Source organism: Trachurus japonicus, chromosome 1 (genome assembly GCF_045865225.1).
Source record: "Trachurus japonicus isolate A0001 chromosome 1, Traja_1.0".
Taxonomy (NCBI): domain Eukaryota; kingdom Metazoa; phylum Chordata; class Actinopteri; order Carangiformes; family Carangidae; genus Trachurus; species Trachurus japonicus.
Genome location: NC_140907.1, coordinates 18,262,382 through 18,280,457, shown reverse-complemented (window position 1 = coordinate 18,280,457; position 18,076 = coordinate 18,262,382). Strand labels below are relative to the sequence as shown.

General features: G+C 42.1%; 1 protein-coding gene across 10 annotated transcripts in view; it reads right to left on the bottom strand.

Annotated features, from left to right (window-relative positions):
* Positions 1–18,076, bottom strand: part of apbb2b (amyloid beta (A4) precursor protein-binding, family B, member 2b) — a 49,723-nt gene that overhangs the window by 4,194 nt on the left and 27,453 nt on the right. For 2 of the 10 annotated variants that reach the window (XM_085778010.1, XM_085777982.1), the window contains 13 exons: positions 17,851–18,076; positions 16,993–17,124; positions 16,374–16,445; positions 15,484–15,534; positions 13,998–14,083; positions 13,496–13,556; positions 10,539–10,685; positions 9,806–9,933; positions 5,786–5,900; positions 4,420–4,507; positions 2,394–2,474; positions 2,122–2,237; positions 1,008–1,187 (listed from right to left, as the gene is read on the bottom strand). The exon at positions 17,851–18,076 is cut by the window's right edge and continues 19 nt beyond it. In XM_085778010.1, coding sequence (XP_085634136.1) covers positions 1,008–1,187; positions 2,122–2,237; positions 2,394–2,474; positions 4,420–4,507; positions 5,786–5,900; positions 9,806–9,933; positions 10,539–10,685; positions 13,496–13,556; positions 13,998–14,083; positions 15,484–15,534; positions 16,374–16,445; positions 16,993–17,124; positions 17,851–18,076 — 1,483 coding nt within the window. Of the gene's footprint in view, positions 1–1,007; positions 1,188–2,121; positions 2,238–2,393; positions 2,478–4,419; positions 4,508–5,785; positions 5,901–9,805; positions 9,934–10,538; positions 10,686–13,495; positions 13,557–13,997; positions 14,084–15,483; positions 15,535–16,373; positions 16,446–16,992; positions 17,125–17,850 lie in introns of all 10 variants that reach the window. The other 8 variants (XM_085778023.1, XM_085777996.1, XM_085778003.1 and 5 more) reach the window with 5 other exon arrangements.

The following is an 18,076-nucleotide window of genomic DNA, read 5'->3' as shown; positions in this document are numbered from 1 at the left end:
AATAATGACTGATGACTCTTGTCACAGTGAATCAGTGTGTGTGTGTGTGTGTGTGTGTGTGTGTGTGTGTGTGTGTGTGTGTGTGTGTGTGTGTGTGTGTGTGTGTGTGTCCATATATCCAAAGTTCTGATGTGTGATCAATAGCCCGGCCAGCAGTCGACTAATCTTGTGACTCACATGCAGCAGAGACGAGGAAGATGAGTAGCGTCCACTAATGAGCTGCATCAGAGCAGAAACACCACAGAGGGCATTCTGGGCAGCGATTACGGACATTATAATGATAAAATAAAAACACCGTGAAGGCATTATGCGGGTTACTAACTCAATGGACACGTGTCTCGCTGAAAACTTGTCTTGCAAAGCAGTAAACAATACAATTTAAACACTTAACTTTAAACAGGAAATCTATACCAGATAACTCGCAAGGACGTCCTCTTTCAGAGACAAGTGATGCTGAAGGCTCCATAGTTTAACTTTAAGTGGCTTCACTCGATTTTAATGCATGTTTTACACCAACAGTGCTTGACGGAGGGTCCCATTTAAAGTTGAATAGAGGATATTGGTTGAACAGTAAAACACCCATCTGTCAAGACTGAAAAACTAAAGTCAAGGACGTTCACTCTCAGAAAGAGAGGCTCTAAATGTCTACAGCTTCCAGCCTTGGTTTGAACATAATTTTAAAGTTTCACTCGGTTTTTTAATTTTTTTTATTTTGCATTTAGTACCTTAAGTTCAATTATTATGAAACCACCTCGTTATAATAAAGTTATACATGTGAAGTGATATGTTTTGCTTGAATCTACCTTGAAATGAAAAAGGAAACTCTCCACTCCCACTGCAGTCCATAGAAACTTTGAAACTGAAGTTATCATTGTTACAATTACACAACTGTAATTTGAAATTAAACACAGTGGGAGATTCCTTCATTTCTAAACAAACCCAGTGGGAGCTGGCTCAGATTATTGATGTTGTGTTTTCAGTTCTTGTCTCGGCGCTCACTGACTCACCATACACGCTGCCTGCACAGCCTCAGACACACTCCCGGCGTTGGGCTCACACCAGAAGACGTGGCAGTCGAAACGATGCCCGCCAGCATCCATGATGAACGCAAACGTGTGCACGTCACGGCCAACCCCCATGAAAGACAGGAAACGCACACGACATTCCACCAGCACTTCCTCTTCATCCTGATCAGAAACATAATGTGTGAGATATGAACATTTATAGTTGACGTTTAGTTGTACCTAGCTTAGAAATAACAAACAATAAATGAAAAACACTGAAGCATGGGAAATGCTGTATGATCGGACTTCTCTTGGATCTCAAAGAGTTAAACACATTCATACGGGGGAGCTACCAATTAAAACTGCAGCCTCCTAATAAACAGGTCCACTGGAGCAGCTTGGCTTTAAGTGCCTTTCTTCTAAAGCTGAAATCCATAACTTATTTAAATGAAGAGGGAAAAAAGTAATTTTATGTAATCTGCATGGTTGAACATTGTGACGACTTAATATGCAAATTCAACCTGAGTGGAGTGGTTGTCTGTGTGCTGCAGTTCACTCGTTCATTCATTCATTCATTACTCTAGGAGGCAGCCTCCTATCTTTATGGATGACAATCCACTATTTTTCTAATTTAAGTTGAAATTAACAGCAAAGTGCAAAGACAACAGAAGATGTTGCTGTGATGGGTGATGGAAATAAAAGGTTGTTGTGTTGTTGTTGGATATAGACAACAACTACAGATGAAAAATAGCCTCTTGGCTAATTCTGGCGCATTTACAGTGATGTTATTAATGTGCACTGTCCCTGTTTTCAAAAACAACGCTGCTGTAAAGTCTCCTTGTCCTTATCTGACAACAAAGCTACTCCCCAACCAGAAACTGCCGTTGTTGCCCGTACATCAATTTAATTACCTTTCGCTATTGAAGTCGGCAACAGCGTACAGGAGCTTATGAATTCCAGCCTTGAGAGACTGGTGGTTGGTTTCTACAAAGAAGGCTGTAGTGAAATCTCCCAGTGGTTGGCCAAACCTCTCAGACTGTTATCAAGCCAAATAAAGGGGATTGTGGGTGGTAGATCTAAAGATATGTACATGTGCAGCAGCAGTTGTGTGTCTGACCTTATCTTTGCTGATGGTGACAGTAGCATCCGCCACGTTCAGAGCTACTGGAGTCCAGTCCTCCATGTTGGAAGACCCAATCAGACTGTCTATAGCTCCGTTCAGTATGTCCATACCTGGACCAGAAGATGTGAAAAACAAACAAAAACATAAACATCCAAAAAAAGAAGAAAAAAAAAAGTAACTCAAATCAAACTATCAAACTGCAGCACATACCATTACATTGCATACAGTATGTGTATGTTTGCATGTTGGTCGTGTGTCAAACTCACCTATTGGCCTGGCCACAGGCAGCATCCCCAGGTAGAGCACCTGAAACTTCTGAACCAGCTCTGTCTTTGGTGTGGGGAACTCTGCTGGGGAGAATCCAGACACACATTTAAAAGGTGCTCACGAGAGTTAACATTTTGCTCCATGTAAATTAAAACTACTAATATATATTTACAGACAGCCCTTTAAGTGTAGCTTGCCAGATTCATATTTGGACTCTATACTCTTGTCTTGCTGGTGTCACAACCTTTCTGGATAAAGGATGGATAATTCAACAGAGGCCATTGACTGTAATGTTAAATTATTCTGGTCCATGTGTTTCTGTAGTTTTGTTAAGAATTATTCACTTTATTTAAAAGAAAACGCACAATGTTTTTGTTCCTATACTGATGGAGGTTTCCCTCTGGGTAATTCTTAAACTCTGCTTTCTACAGATGACTTTAAGATGAGGTTCCTTCACACACATCTGTTAATTACTGCATGTGAGCACATATAAATGGATCACGTCTCTACTTTGGATTTGTCACATGCATTTATGTAAATGACACAGTGCAACATAGCCAATTATTTTCCACTGGTACAGTGACAGGGAAAATGAAAGGAAACAGTGAGTGATGACAGAATTAGCTGTCATCCTGATTACGTGAAAGAACTAATTCTTTCATTTCTTATTATGATTTCTTTTTTTTCCTTTACAAAACATTTATTTGTTGAGATATATATGCATCAATGTGATCTACTGCTGAAACACTGCTCTACTACACTGGAAGTACATGGAAGCTTGTCGTACTGCCACCAACATCTGTCTGGTTATTCAAATATTAAGAAAACATTCCTGTCAAAGTCAGATATTAAACACTGGACTAGTAACTCCTCTGTAAAGTACAAACAACTGTTAATGTTTCCCTGTGGAGGAAGCAGTATAGCTGTGAAGCAATGTAAGGGATTCTTGCTTTGTTTGTATTGTACATGTGGACGGCTGGCAGTGGCACTGGGCATCAGTGATGCACAGTGAGTAGAAATATTCAAAAAGAAAGGAAGAAGAATATTAGAAGTAAACATGGATGCAAACAGTGCAGTATCTGAAATAACACTGACTCTGCTCATTATTCTGTTTCCGTCGGACTCAGCAGGGCACCTTCAAGGCCAAGTAGGTCCATCCAGCCATCACTTACTCACAGTGATGGATGTGGATCTTCGCAAATACGTACATAGATTGATTTTAATTGTTCTAAACATAGGACGACCTTCATTATAAAATGTGACCCCCCCCCCCCCCCTCTTGCCAACATCCGTTTTTGAGAAATTGAAACACATTAACTCACATCTTGCTGAGGAAGTTTCCCCAGGACACCATTAATCTCAAAAGAACCAAGTTCTCTTCGCTAAAACCTTTTCTCACGTGTAAGATGAATATGTGTAAAACCACATTTGCATATCTTTGTATGTCACTCACATACTCATGCTCTCTCCTGTCAGGCTCTTGTCAGGTGAGCGGTCAAAAACATTTCTCACCGACATCATTTTTCACACTGTCTTTTTCAGCCTGTCATCTGTGTTGGCCGTAATTCCGTAAGATTTTCTCCCTGGTTCAATCGTGCAGTACAGACGCTCGGAAATGGTGCAGACTTGTTTTTTAGTTGTCATGATTTTAGAAACTGATTCAAAAACTCACTATGAACGTACTTGAAACACTCACAAGCCTAACCAGGAATATTGTCTCACATTACCAATACCATATTTTGTTTCTATATAAGGAATTATATACAATTACAGGATATCTAACATGCCAATACAATATTTATCACACTGCCTTTTTGTGTCTTTTCAACTCCTGATGATTTTGGACAATGTGATGAAAACACATTTATTTTTTTTAGATTCACTGTTCTTGCAAATGACAGTTTGAATGCACCCAGTGTGACAGAAGTACAAACCCAACCCACTTTCATCTACTGATACGTGCCACTTATTGCATTAAAGCTCACATTCACACACTTAGAGGCATGCTGTATGTATGAAGCCTACCTTGTAAAGGGAGATCTAGTCCTGCCTGCATCCTGTCCTGGAGTGAGCCTCCTGCCATCGCTTTGGCATTCTTTCGCTCTGTCATTATCTGGAGAGAGTCGGAGAAAGAGAGTCAGGGAGAGAAAGAGAGAGGAGATAGAGTGGGAAGTGCAAAAGCACGTAGAAAAATATGAGGAAATAGCGTGTAAAAAAAACGCAGAGTATAACAGAGTTGGTATAACATGGCAGAGACACAAAGGGGGGAGGACAAGGAGGCAAAATGTGAGAAATTGCAAGAAGATGAGGGAGGAGAAAAAAGATGAAAGAGTCAACAAGAAAGAGCTGAGGAAAACCTAGAGCAGCTTCACCCTTGATACTGTCAAAATGTCTACCCACTTCACCTGGGGAGCACCCACACACACACACATGCACGCACACACACAGGCATGCACGCACACTCACACACACACACAGAAATAAACTCACACACATTAACCAGGTCACATTCCTATTTCTCAAGTATGGTAAAAGCTTTTCCTGCAGCACTTCTCACAAAGAGAAACACATGCAATCACGGAGTCAGACAGATGAAAACAGCAAAAATCACCCACACACACATAAATTATACATGTCCTTAATCAGAGAGTTTTTCGCAGCAAATCTGCATCTCAACGACCTCTGTTGCAACAAAATCTTTGCGCTTCTTTATTTATCCTTTTGTGTGACAAGTCTGTACTTAACACACCATGATCTATAAAATAGATTGATCATAAAATGAGGGGTACTGAATATTATGAAGGCTCTGATGACAAATTTATAAGATGGTCAGAGCATGGAAGCACCAGAGAAAATCAGGAACTTTTTAATTCTACATTGGACTCAACACAATGCGAGTCTAAATAAAGTCGGACAGCATCCTTCCTACATCTAAAGCTAAAAATGTGTTTTGTTGAGGCTGAAGAGGAGTACACAAGTTATTCTAACCTTGTTTATAATTATCTGTATTCACCTAAGAATTTATGTGATATCTGTGTTTTTCCTAATATTTAAATGAGTAGAGACATTTGAGGACTGGAGACACTCTGTGTGAAGATAAAGAAATGAAGTGTAATAGTAGTGCGATAAAAAAAAATAAAAAATAAAAAAAAAAGCAATTTTGTTTTTGAAGTTGGTGCCATCTTCTCATTTTTGACAGGTTTCAGTTTTTTTTTTTTTACTGAATTGTGATAATAACCATGAGCACATTTTTCTTGTCTCCCAGCCTTTTCTGTTCAGTGGTATGTGAGACGTTCTGCCAACAAGTCCAACGCTTCAGCTATAAAAGCCCACTTGCCAAAATCCAAACTTGGCCACATGTCCGCACCCTCCTCCAGCCTGAATCACTCACCCGGGAGCAGATCTCATGCAGACTGGTGGCGATGGCTTTGGCTGGCGTGTCACAGCGGAACACATGACATTTCAGGATCCTGGTGTTTTTATCCCTTGCCACATATGCAAAGTCCCTGGGAAAGAGGAAAACACAGGGTTAGTGTAGATGCACAGAAAGGAGGAAAAACACCAGGGGGAAGACGGTGAATGGAGGGTTTGTTGGGCTATTTTCTCAGTACTACTTTGAGACAAGAAAGATAAATGATGAGACAAGTTTTGTGTAGTTTTATTGTGTGTCTGTGGGTGTGAGTGCATGTCCACTTCTGAGACTGACAGCTCTTGGAGACGACATGAGAGATGAGCTGACCTTTATCAGTCTGATGAATACAGGACACACACACACACAAACACACACACACATACACGCACACATGCAGGTTGATGGACCCAAGAGATCAATAGAGCAGCGTGATGCAAGAGGGAGCTGAATGGAGTGACAGCAGGGAAGAACTTTCCCCTGGGCCCACTGGAGCTGAAAACAATTTAACTCCACTGAAAAGACAGGAATGAAAAGAAGAAGGAAAGTAGACGGAGGGAAAGAGGAATGAAGACGTAGAAGACTGTGAAAAAGAAATATAGCGGCTCCAAATTAAACCGGCGCAGCACACATGCGCACACACACACACACACACACACATGATTTACGTCAGTCAAAAACGCACATAAAACCAATCTGAATAACTTCCTTCAAGACGAGTGCTGCAATATGCAGGGCAATAGGAAACACACAGGCCTGAGGGTTAACAAGATTTCTGAGCTCAGACCCTGAGGGAAAACTCTCCACAAAAGAGTGTGCATACTTGTAAAAAAAAAAAAAAAAAAAGCTTGTGGACAGAGACAGACAGAGGAGGTCACCTTCATTTCCTACATCTCTAAGTGTGCGCACACAGTGGTACAGTACATCAAGAGCCACTTTGAAGACGAGAAAAAAACGAGACGTAGAGGAAATTAAACAATAAGGAATGGCTGAGATGATGGAGAGATACTAGAGGAGGGTCAGGGGATGAAGGGAAAGAATGTGTTTACCTCTCTCTGTGTCCAAGGAAGCAAGGGAGGAAAACCAGACAGTTAGAAGAAGAGAAGAGAAAAAAAAATAAGACATTGTACTTGTTCCCTACAGCGGGACAGGAGGTAAAGGTGACAAACAGACCCATAGAGGATTAACCTTGAAGGACATAGTCATTTCCATATGTACATGTACATGTATATGTACTGTATGTGTGTGGGTGGAAGGGGTCAAAGCCACCCTGCAGGCAGTCGTAATGCATACTTAACCTTGAGGTGAAATCTGAAAAGAATTATAGAAACTAAATGAGGTGCAAAGGGGATGGGGAGGGGTTAGCAGGGCAGAGAGATGTCCTATTCAGGCACTATTAGTTTTAATTGGCTGCTGATGGATTCTGTTTCCTGAACGAAATCAAGGAAATAGGCTGGGAGTTTCTAAAAGTCGTATAAAAAGGAAGTTGCTGAGCAGAGAGAGTGAGAAGAGTGAGGAATACGTTGAGGAGACATGTGAAGCGCTGGGGTAGCAGTGAAAGGCTCGCACACTGGTCAGATAAATGGGAAGTCCACTACAAAGGTTGACACATGTAAAGTTCCATGTTTAATGGTCAAAAAAAAAAATAATAATAATATAACAAGTGCTACGATGGTGTGTAAAACAAAAACAAGCGACAACTGAACAGAAATGTTTCGGCTACATAGCCATCCTCAGTCTGCCCTGGGGTAGGAAACTGGTAGAGAACTGCAACAATGTAGAAGACAATAACGATAAAAGCATAAAGAAGAGTGCGGGATAAAAACGGCCATATGAGGAGGGACGATAAGAGGGGTGGGCTAGGGAGGGGGCATCTAATTCAATCTAATATGATCTTATCGTCACGCAGACGCCTCTGCAAATGTCAAGGTTGCTGTGAGAATCTGTAATCTACATGGAGATAATATGTTTCGTGGCACATGTGGAGACCACGCCGATCCATATCCATAAGCGAGAGTGTGTGTGTGTGTGTGTGTGTGTGTGTGTGTGTGTGTGTGTGTGTGTGTGTGTGTGTGTGTGTGTGTGAGTGACAAAGAGAGAGTGGGAGAGATAAAGGGAGAATCCCTGCACCAACCAGGTCTCAGATTCCTCCACAATATTTAAACCTCGCCGCTGCTACAGCGACATCCCTCAAACGCCTTCAAAGTCAAACAACCCATAAATAAATAAGAACATGAGCCCGTTTCTGCTTCTGGTGTTTTTTTGCATAACTACGCACACGTTTAAAGATTTTAAAATCTAAAACATTGAACATTTAGTACAATGAAGAGAAATATTTCACACCTGTATTATAGTGCTGCACGTTTCATTCTCTGTATTATAAACAAACATTTTTAGTTTTTTCCAAATACCAGAGATTCAGATTTGCAGAAACAGCCACAAACAAAGCAACCCCCCCCCCCACCCCCTCCACACACACACACACACACACATGAGTTTTACTCTCAGCCTGAGTTCCTGTAATGTTGCGAGATGGACACTTTCACACCGGCTGTAAAAATCAAGCCTTCAGTCACCAGCTCAGCACCATCCCCCTGCAGACAGAGGCCTGACCACACTCATTTGTGGCTTCTTTATAACAACACCAAAGTAACTAAACTCAGATAAAGGAATACGAGTATACTCACAGTACCAGTAGTGGTTTTTCCTATAGTTTAGCGTTTAGTCCTGTACAGACCGGTGCATCCTCACACAGTCACACCATCCACTCCTGGTGATACGGCACACACTCCTCAACCTGTCTGCTCCACACCCTGTAAGCACTAACCATACCTCCCCCTCTGGCAGCTTCATACCCCTCTCTCCCTCTCCACTGCCAAAACCCCCCTCTCCTTCCTTCCCTCCCTCTAACCATCCTCCTCCTCCTCCTCCTCCTCCTCCTCCTCCTCCCTCTGCTGCAGCTGAGGTATTCCCACTGCTCTCTATCTCCCGCTATATGTAGATGATGTGGAGTGGTTGGAAAATAAAGGGGAAGCAGTGGGAAAACACACATCAGTTTTATCTGACAGGGTGATCGCAGTTTAAAATTATACTGTAACACACACCGCTGCATGAGAGTGAGCGTGGATGAGGGAAGCGAGAGATCCCTGAGGCGACACAATTCTGCTGCTCTGCCTATGCCAAGGGCTTTTAGTGTTGCCTCTTCTCCTGAGTGCCTGCGTGTGTGTGTGTGTGTGTGTGTGTGTGTGTGTGTGTGTGTGTGTGTGTGTGTGTGTGTGTGTGCGTGCGTGTACAACCACATGCCAGCTCCAATTATACGGCAGCTACCAACCACTCCACTCCACCTGATAACCTACATTTTGCACACTCTTGTGCACACAGCAGCAGTGCACAGTGCCCTCTATTGGTTACACAGCAGAACAATCACACCCTGTTTATCTTAGAAATTCATCTTAACCTTCATAGGCGAAGGAACGGCTTGTGAAGCTCACTTGGTCTTAGTTGTTTCTTCACTTTCTTTCATTGAAGAACATCAAAAGGCAGAAGCAGCTCAGCGCGGTGACAGTTAAGCCGCCCGCGCTGAGCTTAGCTGAGGTGAAAGTAGGGGACGAGTCAGGTGGGGATTTGAGGTGAATGAGAATAAAGGCCACTCTGCCTCTCATCCTCTGCTTTGTACTGATGAATTAATCCTTAAATAGCATCCCTTCATCATCAATCATTAACTCCTCTCTTCTGTCTGTTACCACACTACCTGTCTGCTGTCCTTAATTGTCACCCTGACCTTTTGCTGGGTGTGTGTGTGTGTGTGTGTGATGCACCACTGACTTCATTTATGCTGGGTGGGGACTAATCTATCACATTAACTATTCAAAAACCTAAACTTAAATACTGAAAGGATATTATACCTCAATAAGTCCAGATGATTGGTTAATGACACTGTTTGATTTTCAAAGACAAAAAAAAAGAAAAGGGAAAAGTAATGTGGTTGTCACGCTGACTAACCTGCCATTGTCCCGGCCAACGCCCCACACTCGGATACTTGCGATTGGCTGAGAGTGAAGCACACTGCGGTCCATGGGGTCAACTAGGTTCAGCATGTTATTTTCCAGCACCAGGTACATGTCCTTCCCCTAAACGCACGCACACAGACAAACACAAACACAGACAAATAGAAATTTTTCAGATCTCATCACAAAATCCTTATTTCCTGCAGCTGCAGTTGCAAAGAAAGTGGTCCTTTAAAGGTCAGGTGCTTTTTTTTCTTTTTTCTTTTTTTTTTTTACTTGCCTATAAAGTATATCTGCCTGCGTGTGCATAAAAGTGTGAGTGTGTATGTGTGGGTTATTTGGTGAAGAAGACCTCTAAATAAATTATCAAACCCTAAAAAGAGGGGGTGGGAGATAAAAGGTTATAGAAAGACAGATGCTCTCTCTGTTCTGTCGCTTCACATTAAACACAACCACCGGTGCAGAGAGAGGGAAAAGCCTTCATACCGTTGCTCTACTTTTCTCCCTCCACCCTCCACGTCTTGACATACATTTCAGAAGACTGTCGCCCCCCTCACACTTCTGTTGCTCTTTCCTTTGCTCCTCCCTCACTCTTTATTCATCTTCTTAAGTCTGTACAAGTACTCCTCCCCTCCAGATCTTTAACCTCCAACAACTACAAACATGCCTCCCTTTATTTGAGCAGTAAACAAAATACATACTGCATGACTACACTCTCCCTCTCTCACCTCTCCCCAGATGCCGACAGTGTCTCGGATGTCGTTCTTGCAGTAGGACAGCTGTCTGATGCAGTTGTTGACAGCAACACTGCTCTTTCCAGGAGCCAGGTCCTCCTCAGCCATCTCCACCCATCCAAGAGAGCGTACGGCAAAACACTGAGGGAAACAGACACACAAGTGACAAAACTGCTATGTACAACACAGTATCTAAAGATCTATCAAGTTTTATCACACAGTTAAGTGGCTGTTTCTTCGCAGACTTTAATACCTTTTTTGAGAGTGACTTTAAAGCTTCAGTTGGTAACAGTCATTCAGTCATATTTGCTGCAAGTCGAATCTCAATCTACATTGAGGTCTGGTGTTAGCCAGGCTACATGAAAAGGGTAATTTAGGACAAAATCCAACTCCTCTGGCTCCACCTACAGACCAAAAACCACCGCACCCGGTGCTGATCCACCAGTCAGGTAGAGGGGGCAGGAGGAGCAGCCAATCACAGCTCGTACAACTCGCTATCAGCTTGTTGCAATGGCAGAGCAGCCGAAAAATGTAAAACTGCTGGTTCCTCCGTGGACAACGACCGAGAAGACTGTTGTTGTTACAGTTGGCTAATTGTGCCCGTGTGTTTCATGCTGAGACGTGATATCGTTTTGGAGTTTCCTGCGTTATGCCTTCTGTGTGTGCTATGGCTACATGATCTATGTGTGGGTGTGTGTGTGTGTGGGGAGGAGGAGGGCAGGTGCTTGGAGGAGGCTCATAGAGGGACCTGACGTTGTATCGTCTTAAAATTTCCAACCAAGTCACAGACTTTACTTTCACTTTTGTCGACTTACCAACTGAAGCTTTAAAAGCAAAGTCATTTTGTTTAAATAGACTCAGTTTTGAACCTGCCAAAGGGAAAAAGTTTGAACTCCAAAAACACGAAGAGACAGGTAAACAGATGAAGACAACAAAGCATGTTGGTAGAGAGGAAGAGAGGAAGGAGAGAGACCCATCCATCTGCCCTCATCAAGTATTAATTTGATTTCTGAAGTCCATTCAGACAACACTCCCGAGAGAAAGCGGATGAAAGAGGTCAGAGAAGGGGAAAACATCCAAATGTGCATGTCAAAAAGATTCACTTGAAGTGCTGTTGAAATCAGAGAGTTACCCAAGTTTTCCTTCTTTCGTAAACTATGGTTGCATCACGCACATAAGGAGAAACTCACATGATCTCACATGGTTCCACTGGGATGTATTTGTCTATTGTCCAGTGAGAACTAGAGGTAAGATTTTATCTAAGTCTGTTTTAATATCTGTCAACAGATAATTAAGTATGCCAGTAAACATTGGCCTAAAGGGAGAAAATGTTTACTGTTGCTTGGCAACACTGTCAGCTGCTCTGGGACTGACGTAATCATTTTCATTTTGACGGTGAAATGTCAAATATGTTTGACATTATCGGTGTGACTCGAGCCTGTGAGCAGTTTTAAGGGATTTAAGACGGGATCTGTGGTTTCTCCATATTAAATATACAAATGATCCCCAAGTAGCTCTCTCCATGTTACCACATGGAAAGCTGTGGCCAAAGCTGTGTCACTGGTCCAGACCAGCAGGTGGTAGCAGCTGCACAATGCACACATGATGCAGCTGTGATAATCTCTCATGTGAAATATAAAAATGTGTTTGTCTGATTCTTAGTTTGGTTTTCTTTCCTACAGGGACTAATTAGTACAATGATTTCATCCCAACTATTTCAGTTTAGTTTATTTTAAGGGCAGATTGTGTTTACTGAGGTTTTCTGGCCTTTGGTAGATACAAATTGTTGTTGAATGAGGTCCTGGTTGGATTTAACTCCCTTACTAGGTAGGAAGGCACCGTTCCAATCTTGATACTGCAGTGGGCTGTTTGCTGCCGCTGGTGTATGTGTCAGAGTGCGCTACCAGTCCAGATGCCCTGACTGTACGTCTGTGTTTGTGTCTGGTATTCATCACAATGTCACTGTTGCTAAGGATTGTAAGTTTCTGCCAGACAAACACACAGAGGGAAACAAACACCAGACATCCAAATCAGCACCACGTCGACAAGCCGAGTGCTGGCTTTAAACTCTAATCTGCGATGCTTTAGATCTATTCAACCATCTGTGGAAAAACGACACACACACACACACTCTCCTTTCAAATGTATTTTTGCCATTCTGCAATTTGCTGTGCCATTCAGTGAAATCACTCTGTATCAGGCTGGATAAATAATGTATTTTTTAGCTCAATTAGTTGGATTCTTAACTGAACTTTACACGCTGAAGCTGACATTTGCTGGTAATAGTATCAGTCTGTTTGACATTCTACTGAGCAATATGTTATATTGAGCCTGATCCTTGATTAAACGCTTAAATGTCTCATTTGAATCTTAGGTTTTGATTTTAAAGAGGCCACAGTAATTAATGCACCAATATGCAGCAGGGAACTGAACTTCTCTGTCTCACCACTGGGGGGTAGTTTTGTTTAATTCTCGCTTCCCTTTGAGGTACATGAACAGCCTGCATGACCAACATAAACAGTGTCAGTAACCCAAGAGGCTAAAGACATCAACAGACTAAAACATACATACAAACAAGAAGCCATGTCTGCTTGAGGATGTTGACTCTATTCCAGTGTTTAAGAGTCAGATCACACAACTATGTACAACTATGAGGTGAGAAACATTAGATTCTGCAAAAGATGATATAAATACAAACAGATGCATATAAATACTGTGCCAGTCACACAGCATTATATATAAAGTTTATTTTGACACAGGGTGAAGAAGTTGCAATGCCGAATACTGCTTGTTTGGCACACAAAAATATTCTTTTTATTTCTTTAAGTGTCCTCTACACATGTTTTCTTAATAGGTAAACTACAATAACTGCAGAATGATGTGAATTATACATATATAACATATAATAAGGTTTTGATGGCTGAATTAAGGCCAAGGTAAAGGTTCCTTACCTTTGCTTCTGGGTCACTGTTGATACTGCTAGACTCCTCCTCTTCTGCGGCTGGACGGTTCCTGGGGGGAAAAAAAGTGGAAAAGTTAAATACAGGATGCTTATACACTTCTAGGATCAGCTGTTTGCCTGTACAACTACAACAACCATTTGGTGCTTTGTTAACAAGGTTCCTGTCCTGTGTGTGAACTTACCAAAGCTAAGGGTAGTCATTACACTAATAGAGAACATGGAGCCATTTCCTGAGTAGAAGAACTAACTTCCTGCTCGTTCTGATGTTATTTAACTCTAACACTGATTTAACACAAGATTAGAGAAACTAACTACACAGCACTCGGACAGAGGCCAAGAGCGCTGCTGCCAGTGGATAGCAAAGAAGGTAAAGGGACACAAAAACCTTTTATAACCAATTCTGACTGTGGTAGCTCACACAGATCCATGTGCAGAGGTAGGGTGGGATTTGTGTCTGTTTGTGCATGTGTGCGCCTCTATCTGTATTTTACCTTAGCTTGAGTGATGCGTAGCGAAGCGTAGCACCCTCAAACTCCTTCAGGCTGGGGTCAGGGTTCACCGTGGCTGCCTGCAGGTCCTGGTGCACAGAGGTGACATCATTAGAGTGTAAAATGACACCAAAATAACTCCTACTTCATCTCAAGCCCCTTTCACACATGTAACCTGTAAGAATGTCAGCCATTCTGACATGACTGCTTTCTGTGGTCATGGCCTTGACTACCTTGGTATTTTCAAAAGAAGTTGATGGACTATCTTAGTTTGACTTTTAATTTCAGGCATTCTTTTTCAACTTGTCATGTTGTTGTTTTTTATTATCTAGTTTTGACCTTGTTTTTAATTCTTGTCAATAATGGACTCATGGCATCTTTGCATGAAAGTTGCTGAACATATGAAGACATTGATATTATGAGTTTATTATTATCATCATTCGCACATAAGTGTCTGAATGAAGAAAAACTCAGGTAAGGTCTGATCCCACAGGATGTCACACATTCAAAAAGAGCTTTGTCATCTCCAGAACTTGGTTTTATTTTTAGTTGCTTTATAGTTTTGTGATAATGTAGTTCAAAGTGATTCAGAAGTATTTAAATAACCCTTTATTACTGCGGGAACACATCAAATTCAGAGCCTTTTAGGTTTTTCTTCCCCAACCACATAGCTGGTGAACGCAGATGTTTGGTATTTTCAGATGTGTCCTGATACATAAGCCTCCACTGTCTTATTATGACTCAATTTCTTACTATGTTCACAAACAGCACACATGACATTTTAACCCCTGGAAAAACTGAGTAATTTTCCTGAGAATATTTTTGCTTTTGCTCCAACTAGAGCTGTGGCAGACATCCAGAAATCTTACCAGGACGTGAACCACCTCACTGCATCTAAAACAAAACTCACTGCGACTCATGTTCGAACACGACACCCACATGTTTAACTGCCATAACATTCATGGGTTACAGGACAGGTGGGAGAGGGGCTAAAAACTAAGCTAAGACACAAGCCTGGCAGGAACCAAATGTAATTATTATGACCCCAATGCAACATATGCGAGCATGCATCCAAGTGTGGGCAGAATCCCCTTGCTGGATGGAGAAATGGCACTGGTGTGTTATGTGTAATGGGGTGTGCTGCATCAAGGAAAGGAAGGTGGCGCGTAGTATGTACACACACTCGAGTGTGCAAACACATTCATATCTGTGCCAGCAGGAAGGAAAGATGAAAATATTTTAGCAACACAAGTAAAGAAAGAAACTGTTGAGTATGTTGTTGCAGCCAAACGACAGAAATGTTTGGACGTATCAGACATGACAAGATGCTGTGGTCGTTGCTGTTACATTTATGTTGAAGCATCAGCCACACATGCTTTTGCGCAGGCAGTGAATTCGTAGCGCATAATGCATAAATGCACACAGTCAAAGAGTGGGTGAGGTTAGACCGAGAACAAGACTCGTTGACACTTGAGTGCATTATACTTGCCTTCCACACCTCACTATCAATCTTTCCGCCAAAATCACTCCACACCTGTTTCTACATACAGCGTTAAAACACACACACGCACACACATAGTGGTGGGTCGAGGTTTGAGGGGGGGTTCGACAGTGGGAGGGGGGTGAGGAGAAGAAAGACAGAACAAGGCTGTTAGCTAACTAGCTCACTCCACACTGAGTGTCTGTTGCAATGAGAAGCAACGGAGCAAAACACTTTTCTTAAATGAGAGGATGTTAATCAAGACTGCAAAATATTTTCTCCAATGTTTCTTGCTCCCACTGAACATAAACACCTCGGCAATGAGAATCTACTGATTCTTTATTACTGTAGTAAAATATGGATAAAATAGAGAACACAGACTAATGCAAATTTGAACAGTGACACTTATTTGCTTTTACAGGATGAATCTGGAAAAGAAATAAAATATATTAACTATTCAAATCAAACACATAGATTGGAGAGAGTGAGGTTGTGAATAGATTGCCTTAGTAGTTTGTTATGTCCCATGTGATGTCACTGTCTTTCTCTATGAATGCTCACAATCTGCTGTGTGGTTGTACATTTTTAATGCACTTGGTCCCTGGTGTGTGTTTGGCACCAGTGTAACCTCAAGCTCATTATTCTATTTCGCATCAAATGCACTTATGTACAGAGCAAAAACAAATAAATACATGTCACTGTCCAAATACATACTGGCTGCACTGTATGTGATCCAAGAGGACATACATACATCGTATACCGTATTCACTAATACACACATACATACAGATGCTGTAGTATCATTTTCCTTCTCACTATGCCTCACATACACAATTTTACGCACAACTGGTGACAGGTGAGAAAGAGGACACAGTGTGGAAAGTTTTAAAATCCCCCACCTTGTCCTCATCGTCTTGATGCAGAGAGCGACACTCTTGATCAGGCACCCCCTGAAGAGATGTGGAGCGAGGCTGAAGAGAGAGAGAGAGAGAGATTAAGCATTAAAAGTGACTACAATCTACATAGTGAGAATTTAGAGGACGCATTTACAGCGCCGCCACGTTTGTCTGTCTGCCTCTTCGGCTGCAGGGTCACTCACTCCAAATAGATGTGCCAGGATGAGATTCTGGCACGTCCATCTGTCAACATCAGTTCATTCTCACTAGATCAATATTTTATCTACACCACGCTCCTGTCTATAAATCTCCTTTCCTCTCTTCGTTTCCCTCCATCATTCTGCATGATTGACTGACTGATTGACTCTGTGTTCTTGCTTTCCTGTATCCCAGAAATAAACTAGAGTATTGATGGTCCACTCTCTGTCTTTGCCAGCTTGTCTTGTTGCATATTTCTGAGACCCTTCCACTAATATAGAACTAAATAAGACCATCAGACGAATACATTGCAATGTCCTAAATTCTACATGGAGGCCACATGCCCCACCTTTTACAAAACAGATTGAACGCACACAGATTATGGCACAGAGACACAGACAAACAGGACTTCCTTGTCACTTACAAAGTAGCAGCTGTTGACAAATCCACATGTGGGGAGGGTGGGCTCATGAGAAGAGAGGGGCTCCACTGAACTGTCAGAGGTGGTGCTGCCTGAGCGAGTTGATGCCCTGAAGAAGATCTCCGCCTGGCACGACTATATGCATACACACACAGACACACACACACACACACACACACACACACACACACACACACACACACACACACACACAGACAATGGTAGATTTCACTTATAAAATTGTAAGCATTGTCATAATCCCAAGGTCAGGAAATGTCTTCTGCAGGTGTGATGTACTTAGATGGGCATATAAATCTGATCTATAATGTCAGTTCTGCTTCAAAAGAAGTTAGAGGTCATTATAAATGCAGCAGGAACAATAACCTTTTTAAATTATAGAGAAAAGAATACTGGTGGAAGAAGAGCACTGAGCTTTATGTCTAACATATGTCAATATCTATGTCTCATTACAGCTGTCATAATTATTCTCTGATGTTTGCAAGTTTGTTAATACCCAGAGGCTTAAAATAAAGTTTTTCATAATGACATTTATCAGAACTATATTTTTCAACTTAACTGCAATGCAGTCATAAGGCTGCATGTGTTTGTACTAATCAGTATTTTCCCATTGTTGCTTCTCCCCTCTCTACGTTGCGGATGTGTTATCTTCAGTATGTATTTCCAATCACAGTTTGAGCCTGACCACTGCCAAAAGGCACTTATAACTTGTCATTGCATAGCCTGGGTGATCACATTTATGCAGGGTAGCTGATGTATCCAAAGTTAACAGACAGAGCAACAACAAAAAGGTAAGATTCATGCGGGGCCTAAAATCTGAACAATTCAGTCTCTTTCTCTCACCTCATGGTCCGAAGTGGGAGAGGGGCTGAGCGAGCCCAGAGAGTGTTTACGTGGTGTTGAGACTGCCTGGTCACCCAGAGCCGGGGTCTCCGTCTGACCAGGAGGTGCTTGACGGGCGGCGGGCCTCTCCCACTGGGTGGTGCCTGTAGGAATGTGCCAGTAGTAGATACCGGCCATGTCTGTGATCTTCTTCCATCCTGGAGGCAGGTCAGGGTCTGTCTGGAAA